General features: G+C 36.9%; 2 protein-coding genes across 2 annotated transcripts; one reads left to right on the forward strand and one right to left on the reverse strand.

Moving 5' to 3' along the window:
* The first annotated feature begins 2487 nt into the window (after window positions 1–2487).
* LOC149621101 (uncharacterized) lies at window positions 2488–4539 on the forward strand. Its single transcript, XM_089854695.1, has 2 exons — window positions 2488–3729; window positions 3788–4539. The coding sequence occupies exons 1-2, from the start codon at window positions 2488–2490 to the stop codon at window positions 3791–3793; spliced, it is 1248 nt and encodes a 415-aa protein (XP_089710821.1). The 3' UTR covers window positions 3794–4539.
* A 637-nt stretch (window positions 4540–5176) lies between these two features.
* LOC149621102 (poly [ADP-ribose] polymerase 1-like) lies at window positions 5177–6454 on the reverse strand. Its single transcript, XM_089855021.1, has 3 exons — window positions 6354–6454; window positions 6119–6255; window positions 5177–6017 (listed from the first exon to the last, which is right to left on the reverse strand). Exons 2-3 carry the CDS (start codon window positions 6251–6253, stop codon window positions 5547–5549), a joined length of 606 nt encoding a protein of 201 aa, XP_089711147.1. The 5' UTR covers window positions 6254–6255; window positions 6354–6454; the 3' UTR covers window positions 5177–5546.
* Between the last annotated feature and the right edge of the window lie 3923 nt (window positions 6455–10377).

The raw sequence follows: 10377 nt of genomic DNA on the forward strand, positions 1-10377 counted from the left end.
GTGCAGAGAGTTTGTGAAATTGTAAATCTTCCCTAAAGTAAAATTTCTTTTCAAACAGAACAAAACGAACATATATGTATAAGGTTTCCAATACATTGTAGCTTTCGCTATCAAAGCTTAGAAAAACATGCTTAGCTAGTTTAAAAGATTGTGACAATTGACACTGCAACTTTCTTCAAGATTAGCCTGATTAGGGAATTCCTCAAACCCATTTTTTGAATACAACTAGCTTCGTATAAATTAATTATTCTGCTAGTATTTTTAATTTTTGAAATAGCAAGAAAGATCTTTTACTTTTCAAGGCATAATAGTTTCGATAGGTTTCGATCCGTAACATGCCTTATTGACATCCAAGTTACAATTTATTCATCACTTACCAGCTTAAACGTTCGACCATAACACGACAATCCTTCACAAAATCCATCATACTTTATAGAGTTTCCCTGTTTAGATAACATACGTAACATTTTAATGATAATTAAAAACATGGCCATAAACAAAGATTCAGCGTTTTCCCCTCAGTTCAATATAGAGTCTTACCAGTCTAGGCTTATATGAACGTTTTCTTTCACAGTTACACTGTTCTGTTTTTATGTTTTACGGGTCTTTGGGAGAAAAAGCTTTCACTTTTATTAAGAGCTTTTCTTGTACATGGATACTCTTTTTGATAATCGATAAACAATTATTAAAGGATGAACCGTTTTTTTTTACCACCTACTAACACTAGTGCTTAGCCGTTAGGCTTTGAGCACCAGGAAGAATTGAGCGGGAGACCCTACGCGGCCCAGCACTGACGGGGGCCGCTAGGTCGTATGTGTATAAGCAGGAAGGAATGAGGTTTACTTGGGAGGTGACGGAAGGTGGAATTGGGGTAAGTCACCGCCGGCGGACACGGGACAGCCGGCACCTATAGGGTAGGATCGCCGACATGTGTCGTATTCCCTCAAACTTTGCCGCCCAGAAGTTTGGCTTACAGGAGTGCGCCACACTCCCGGCTAGGATGAACCGTTGACGTAGCAAAGTAAAGAGAACGTCTAGCAGACAGCTTTAACTTTTTCCAAAGCCCACAGACCAGTCTGGGAAATATTTTTTTAAACTAGTCCTTTGGACCAGTGACCCTGTCTGAAATAATAAACTGGTCTCTGGACTAGTCCTAGCCTTTGTTTACCTATAGATTTGCAATTAATAATCTGGTCCTGAGGATCAGTAACCTCCACTTCATGAATTTAAAAACTTGTCCAAGCAATTAATAAACTGGTTTTGGACCAGAGGAAGTGTGCTATTTCCCAGACTGCCACAGACTTCGTTACGATCTTTGACAGGGTGGAAAATAAGGATTTGTTTTAAGCTGGACACTGGGCCAGCGACCCCTCTGGCTTGGAATAAATAAACAGGTCCATGACCACTGACCAGGCCGCGTCGTCTGCTAAATTGAAGATGTGGATAATTACAATATATTACCTAATGTCTGGACTCTGGAAACCCTTGAATTTTCTTAGTGGTCCTGTGGACCACTGACCCCCCTCCGATTTAATTTTTAAACTGGTCCAGGCAATTTTTAAACTGGTCATTTGCCGTGTGCCACCGCCTTATTTCCCACGCTGAAAGTGACCAAACAAAGCCGTCTTCAGTCGTCTGCTTCAAAAAAGCGGTAAAACGTGGCATGCCGCTGAATATTGTCTGTTAAAAACACGTCGTTTAATGTAAATAGTAAAGTATTCATCGAGTGTTCGGAATTGGCTACTTGCAAAGGTTTTTATAATTACTTTTTTCCTTAATTTACTTTTCTGCCGAAGCGACATTATAGGTGTTTATTTTGTGCTGGAAAACTTGGCGTTTGGGCGGAAACAGAGTCCTTTCTCAAATTCTCATCTGTTTTCTAGAAGGAAATTGGAGCTTGTTTTGGGAGACATGTGGGGTGGCATTTCCTTTAATTTTGGCATTAACTTAAATATTTCAGTTGGTGTACTCGTTTAATTAGTATTTCATCATACTCTAACGTTTTACTGTGACTGTTAAATCCATACATATTTTAAACCGTTGTTTGAAGCTCTGAAGTTAGAAAAATTGAAGATAATTGTCGGTAATTACAATTAACTATGGGTACCATCGTGATGCGTTTTAGCAATCTATCTTCTTGTAAGATGCATGGAGTTGTATTTCATTTTTGAAATCCCTTTTGGAATGTTTTATTTTGCAATAACTGCATTAATGCATTTTTTATTAAGCGATGACTGCAGTAATGCATGTTTTTTTCTTGCTTTTGCATGGAAGAAATAACCTCTAGTTCTTATTTAATTTTTATGGTTTTAGGTCAGTCGCATTGCAACAAAAGCGATAATTCCTGATGATTAGATTGAAGATTCATATCGAAAACATTTAGTTAACACTATTACTCACTATTGGAAATTTTGAAGATTCGATACATCAAGTATGTACACATAGGGAATACGCCCATTTATTAAAAGCCGTATTGAACGATTCGAAATGGAGCTTGCCAAGCTGCCTGCAATTTCGCTACAACGCCAAGCCCTGACTAAATTCGCCTCGTTAGTATGGGTTAGTTCAATTAAAAAATCCTCGCGATATCCTCTGCGTTTTCGGTTAAACCTCGAGTCACTGAACGACGGAGCAATTGACGAATTGAAGCGTTCCAACATACCAACACTTTTTAAAGAAATTACCCTAATGATATTGAATGATGTAGGAAATGAAATATATCATTGGCTTTTAGAAATCAAAAACCACATCACTGACATTACCCTGGAACACCAACTCTCCAATTTGAGCTGGACTGTTGAAGGCTCATTAAATCGACCCAAGATGACCAGATTACTACTAGAGAATCAAAGTGACCTCGATTTGACATTCAGTTTTTACATGGCGTGCACGTACTGTTTGGAGGATAAAATTGGGGAATTGTGGCCAAGAATCAGAGACGAACAGCATTTAAAATATTTCCATGATAATGAATATTTGATGGTTAGATACTGGATTTATAAAGTAGGAGGGCTGGCCCCGCCGGATTATTCCTTTTTAGACCCATCTTTTTTTACGACAATTGATGTTCAATTTTTTGTCATGGTTTTTCATCGTTTGGAATTTAGAAAATCAACAGTAAAATTTCTGTTTAATAATTTAACTGAAGAAGAAAAAATTGAGGCCTTGGATATTATTTTTAAACCATCGAATTATGCAAGCAACAACCCTCTCCAACTTTCAGAAGTATCAGGTCAGGGATATTTATTGAGTCAATTAAATTACACGCAAATGTGCGCATTAGTATCCAAATTTGAACCTCCTGAAGAGTTATTGATGAACATATCATACTTCGCGTGGCCAAGAAATACGCATATTCTAAAGGCATTGGGCCATTACATTGGCAAATTGGAAGGCGCCATTGAAGCTACAAACGGCAATGATTTGGTAGAGTTTGCTGATGGCGCGTTCGAGTTTGTCAGACGCTACAACTGTAGTATTTTGTTCAGATATTGTTGGACCAGATTCCCAAGAGAAGAATTAATTAAAGTTATCGATTCAAGGTTCTTTGATGACATCACTTCTGAATTGGCTGTAAACAAAGACGCTGTGTCCATCAAAATGGTAATTGATAGCATTGAGCCCAAGAGCTATGACAAGAATTTGTTATCTCCTGATCATCTTCCCATTATCGAAACGTTGGCTGAATACGATACGGATCTGTTGAAATATTACCTCGCTCGAACTGTTGTCAGTAAGAACTTGGCCAAAAACCTCCTTAAGATATTGAAGAATTTTTACTTTCAAGATATGATGAAGGAAACCATTACTGGTATTTTAATTCAGCTTTTTCCTGAGTTGGATCTTAATTGCGCAAATTGTTCTTAAAATGCGTGTAACTTCACTCATATTTACTTGGTTTTTTTCCTCTTCAAATTAGTGCATTTGTTTTCTAAATAAAACAAGTTGTTGAATTTTGTACATTGATTTTTTTCTTCAACTGAGCATTTTTAAATAAGTAATTTAGAATTGTGCGCAGTTGTAGTTACATCTTGTAACTTACATCCTTAGTATCCTTACATAAATATTGTTTATTGTTTAGTGATTACACTGTGACAAGGAAAAGTTACTCCTTTTGTCAGGGTTTTTTTTTTTTTCAAAGCATTTTTTAAAATTAACCCAAACATGGTTATCTTAGTATTACTTTCGTATTCAAGAATTTTCCTTCAAAAGCTACACAATTTTTCAAAAGTAATACAGAATTACATACTAATTTTTTTGTTCACATTTAGTTTTCTCTTATTTAGTGATTATTGTATAAAGTTACTCGTTTTGTTGGGTTTTTTTCAAAGCTTTACTCCAAATAAACGAACATGTGTTTGTAGTTTTTATTGGCCAAACAAAATTTTCAACTAATTTCATGTTCAAGAAATGTTTTTCTAAATTTACGCAATTTTAAATAAGTCCCTTAAAATTGCTATTGTACTTGTTACATTTTTTCAATAATTTTGTTTTGTACTCTTTAATGGAGACATAAATAAAAGATGGTAATCTTTGAAAGTTTTTGCGTTTTGAATTTTAATCGAAACGCTGACACTGATAATGCAACTATCTCTATACATGTCGCTACATCGTATGATGTATATCTACGATAGGGCTATTAGTCCGACCTTCCTGTAGCTGTTGTGCCACATTATCGCCTTTGACAGTATAAAATTTTTCGCTCGCCTGTGAAGGGAGGAGATTGTAGTAAGGTGATGATATTTTTTCCTTTGTTTGTTTTTTAAAAGGAAGGAAATTTTAATTGTAAGGTTAAGTATTCCATTTAATTGTGCTGGTAAGGTTAAGAATTGCATTTAATTGTGCTAGTAGGGTCAAGATTTTCATTTAATTGTACTAGTAAAGCTAAGAATTGCATTTGATAGACCATTCCACTAAATACTTGCCGAGAAACCAACGCACAGGGGAAGGATCGCCATATTAGAAGAGTTGTTCTCGCTAGATGGAGCTCGCGTTCACTAAACGCGGGAGGCTAGTCCACTTACACCACGGAGCTGTATTGTGCTTACACTGCTTCTTGGCGTGAGGGAACTAGAAAAGAAGTATATGTTTTAAAACTTTGAAACTTTGTACGATAATTTGAAACCATTATAGGTATATCTCGCTTAACGAGAAGTAAGAGAATGGGTCATGACCATTTTGTTTTTATAAATTTATTATTTCATTGTGCATGAATAGTTTTATTTTTATTATTATTTTCTTTGTCGCGTGCATGTTTATTATTTTAGTTTATTGGTTATGCATTTGTTAGTGAGTTTATTAAAATTAAACATTAAGACCTTGGTAACTCTCAATGTCGTTTAATTATTCCCTCTCTAAAAATCCCCTAGAAATACTGACCAATAGTATTTTAATCTTTATACGCTACCCCGCTAGAGAAAGTAAGGGTAACGAGCCCGGACCACGTGTTTATATTTATTCCTCTTTGTAGTAAGGTTTTCCCCTTAAACTTTTAATCGTGATCTTAGCAATATGCTAAGCGAATATTTTATCGTCGCACAACTTCGCTACACTTTCTTTATCTTCTTTAGTGGAGCGACTTCTATTTTCTTCAGTTTTTCTTTCATGGCCTTTAGATCTTCAACACCGAGTGTCTTAAATCCTGGTATTTTAGAGCCATCTTCAAAAAACTCCAAAGTTTCTCTCGCTTGTACAAAGCAATCAACGTGATACCACGCTAGTAGTGGACCAAATCGTCTAGCTTTTTCACTCTGTCTGTCAAGTTTTGAAATGTGAACTTGATCTTTTACGATTGTTTCTCCACAACCTTTGCAAGATGACCGATTACTTTCGGCATATTCAGTTGAGAAGTCTTGAATTTCAATGGAGGAGCTTTTTCTCTTTGTTCCTTTAGATGGGGTTTTGCTTGAAGCAGCAGCTGCTGCTTGAGACTCACTCGAAATTTTACTCATTTTCTCTTGATCTTCCCAACGTAAAGCCTCAAAGTGTGAGATGTCAGCCTCAGTTGACACTTTAAACTTTTAGAAAAAACAAAGAAAATGGTACCAATTTGGAACCTGTTTCCACAATAAGAAATTAATGTTACACGCGTCATCAGATGCTAGATTTTGATATTTACCTTTCCATCAAACATTCGTGACCGAACAATTGCCGCCATTCTTAGCTCATCTTTAGCTATGCTGCTTTTACAGCTTTTGCATGATGACCTGCCAATTTTGGCATATTCGGTACGCCACCGTGGACCTGGATCCATCTCTAAATCATACAAAGAGGTTTGAATAATTTAGCACAGCTTGATTATTTGGTTTACTTTTCTGGTTAATGATGTATTTAAAAACGAAAACGTTATGTACCTGATTGTAAATGACGAAAGTTTAGATGACATTGCAGAATGCATAAGTGCAAAAGCGATTTGGGATACGTTAAAAAATATACACACTACTTTCGACACGTGGCACGGTCCACAGAGTTGGGCACTCCTCCTTAGATAGATTTTTTTTCCTATCAAACTATCATAGATGTCGAAACTATCAATTCTTCTGGCTATATTTTAGAGTGGAACTCCTTCTTAGATAGATTTTTTTCCTCTCAAACCATCATAGATGGCGGAACTATCAACTCTTCTGACTATATTTTAGACTGACATTGCTGGTTAGATAGATATTTTTCCTCTCAAACTATCATAGATAGCGAAACTATAAACTCTTCTGACTATATTTTAGACTGACACTGCTGGTTAGATAGATATCTTTCCTCTCAAACTATCATATTTGGCGAAACTATCAATTCTTCTAGCTATATTTTAGACTGGCATTATTTGTTAGATAGATTTTTTCCCTCTCAACAAATCATAGATGGTGAAACTATCAAATCTTCCTTCAATATGTTAGATTGGCTCTCATTGTTAGATAGATTTTTTGCCTATCAAATCAAATTGAAATCTTTAGGAACGACTAAATTAATCGATCATTTAATCTCCGGACTTTAAATTTGATTGTTTTCGATCAAACTGATTTGGTCTCTACCTAATTTTACTCTGTTTAATCGATTCCTGATATTTCCTGATTTTGTAGAATTTCGAATATTTTCATATATTCATATAATTTCCATAATCTCATTTCTCAAGTTTGACTTTTAACTGTCTATAGTTAGCTACTATCCAAACTTTTTCAAATTATTCGCCCTCGATTTAATCTAAACCATCTACTATAAACGGTTAACTAATAATAATTAAAGGCAAAAATTGCAATTAATAACTGTGGGTAATAAAAATCAGAAAATCTACACTTTAATTTATCTACTTCTACGTTTGGATGATTTCGTGGAATCGTTCTTCCTCCTCGAGAAGTCGTTCACATCAGTGACAGCACGGAGCTTCTATTTACAAGAAGCTCCGTCTTCACAGTTTGAACTGTTGAACCATCGTTTATTTTATTTTTATTTATTTGTTTGAGAGGGTTATAACGACCACCAAATACAGAATCTTCTTATAGAATAAACCTACACTTGCTAACGTTCAAATATATTAAAAACTTCGATATCATTCAAAAAACGACTTATCTTTCCAGAAATTTTCATAACTATCAAAATTGCCTATCAAAGATTAGCTCATAATTCTTTTAAAATGAAATCAGAAAACAGATGTCGCCAAATAAAATCACTCAAAAAATCAATATATTTCTCAAGGAATAATGCCTATCATTTTTTATGATTTCTAAAAGATGGGGTTAGTAGTCAGATCACGTTGAGAATCGATATTTTTCTCTAGAAGATTTCAACGAATCAATGAATCATATCAACTTCGAGTGCACTTTTTAAGCTATCAAACTCAATCGATCATTATAATTCAAATTTTTTCGAAAATAACTATCAAAATTGATACTTTGATTGGGGCAGATTTAGTTTTCTATCGTATCAAGTGGAAAAACTATCAAATGATATGATAGTGCCCATCTATGGGCACGGACTTCTTATTTTAAAGGATTTCGTTAACACCGGAAATGGTCAAAATGAAAGTATTGGAGAATACCTCACTAGAAGAAGTGCTCTGTACCATAAAGTAAGCCACTCTGGTTTTGAATTTGAGGAAGTAGTCTTGGCTGGTTTTGCCGTTCTTAGACTACCGAAAGAGTATGAATTTCTTGTCAGAAGTTTACGAATTGATAAAAATGACCTTGATTTATCAACATTGAAGTCGAAATTACTCGAGGAAGAGAGAAGGCTTGAATCTACCAACCAGTATAGAAGAAGTGTGAAAGAAGAAGACCACAGTAACTCCGCTATGGCTGCACCAGGAATACATAGATTTAGTACTTGGAATCTATAAGAGGCCATAGACCCCATACAAATATCTGATTGACTGTGAGGGGAAGCGCCAAAAACTTTTAAACCGCCTGCTCCTCCTTCCTCGCGTCTCATTGGTTATGCGAATGTGTGGGACAGATCGAGATCATGACCTCTTAAGCTGTCGTCTGCATCAGTTTCGGCTCCGAAATGGTCGAAAAGCAGGCTGGGAAATAGCACACTTCCTCTGGTCCAAAACCAGTTTATTAATTGCTTGGACTAGTTTTTTAATTCAAAAAGTGGGGGTTACTGGTCCTCGGGACCAGTTTATTAATTGCATATCTATTGGAGAACAAAGGCTGGGACCAGTCCGGGGACCAGTTAATTATTTCGGGGACTAGAGGGGTCACTGGTCCCAAGGACTAGTTTAAAAAATATCCTTATTTCCCAGCCTGTCGAAAAGTGCGAGAACCTGGAACAGTTTGACGTTAACGACGTTTTTGAGGCGGAAATTTCTCTAACTCTAACTAAAGTCGACGATTTAGAAGCTCGAAATTCAGTATTGAAAACGAATGCTGTAATAATTTCGGGAAAAGATGACATTTACCTCCCCTTAAACCCTAAGCCTAGGAGGATATAGGGGTGAAGGAGTCTTCGACTGCCCGTTCTTAGAGCTCAGGTTTCGGCCTCTCCCATGGGAGATTCGTTCACGCGCACCTTGGTTAGGCGCATCACGTGACCACGCAAATCCCAATTCAAAAAAGAGCGGGTTTTCATGCTAGCTTAAGCCTTAGAATTAAGCAACACCGGCTATATGTAGGCGGCGTCGTAAAAAGTAAGAGATTTGGGGAAAGAATGACATTTTTTAATGTTATCGGGTGTTAACTCTACTCTCCCACAGGCTTTAATCCATCTTAAACACTTTTTTACTTAAGTTTTTGGTTTAGGGATAGAGTAAAAAAGCGTACCCTCTACAACAGTTTTATCAAAGAACAAATAATTTACAATTAATAAAAAATGAAATAATGATAAATGTTCCGTTAAAGCACTAAAAAATGCAGCCTTTACCAAAAATGAAATCTGAAGAAAAGACGACGCCCGATGACGATGTGCGCAGAACTAGTTGCGCGGCTATGAATCTCCCAGAACGAGAGAGAACGGGGGGGAAACCACGGCCGATAATCTGTAAGCGCGTTTCAATGGGAAATTGGGCAGTCGAAGACTCCTTCACCCCTATATCCTCCTAGCCTAAGCCTTTGAATAGGGATACTGATGTTTTGGTTTTGTATAACTTTGGTGAAAGGTGGAAGGAATTAAATTTTTACTCCATTCTGTGAGAATAGTAATATCGAGTTTTTAACGGAAAGCAAGTCTCGCCCTTTTTTTAGAAACGTAATCCTTGGTCTACTTGTTCAGACGACGGATCATGTTTATATTCGGGTTCACCGCGCATAGGTCGTGGGAGTCGCGGCGCAGGTCGCAAAATACGTCAAATAAATTATGCATGACGTCAACGGTGACGGTTTCTACACGGCTTCCCCTTTCAGTCAGACACCCAGGCCCATAAAATGGCCTCTTAAGGATTCCAAGTAGTAAATCTATGTATTCCTGCTGCACAAAGTAACTACAGACATTCGAACACAGGACGATATAGCAGAGGCAGAAGTACAGTACGTGAAAATAGAATGCATAGGTCCAACGGCAGCAGAAAAAAACGTGGAAAGTATAGTTGACGACACAAAATCCCACGCTAGTCTGCGATGTTATACTTGTCTAGAATTTGGACATATAGCGAGAAACTGCACACGAGAAGAAGACGAAAAGAATGGAAAGTACAAAGCGACTTCCGTAAAACATGAGGCGACATATGTAAGCAAGAGACAAGAAAATTCTAACAGAGCAAACCCAACTATATCACACGCGGCTCTCACTGCCATAAGACATGGACATGCTTCGTCCAATGGTCGTTGGATGTTGGACAGTGGATGCACTGATCATATGACGTCAAGCTGGAAAAGTTTCATTACCATCAAGGAAGAAAGTGCAACTGTGGATGTGGCAGGGGGTGGAGTATTAACTGCAACTGGAATTGGA

This window comes from Phalangium opilio, unplaced genomic scaffold (assembly GCF_054372755.1).
Source record: "Phalangium opilio isolate 3A_F unplaced genomic scaffold, DU_Popi_V2 ptg000209l_1, whole genome shotgun sequence".
NCBI classification, from domain to species: Eukaryota; Metazoa; Arthropoda; class Arachnida; order Opiliones; family Phalangiidae; genus Phalangium; species Phalangium opilio.

Coding starts and splice junctions, on each gene's coding strand:
- LOC149621102 (XM_089855021.1), bottom strand. CDS start 6,253: ATGGATCCAGGTCCACGGTGGCGTACCGAATATGCCAAAATTGGCAGG. Junction 6,018..6,118: donor CACGAATGTTTGATGGAAAG/GTAAATATCAAA, acceptor TTTTTCTAAAAG/TTTAAAGTGTCAACTGAGGC.
- LOC149621101 (XM_089854695.1), top strand. CDS start 2,488: ATGGAGCTTGCCAAGCTGCCTGCAATTTCGCTACAACGCCAAGCCCTG.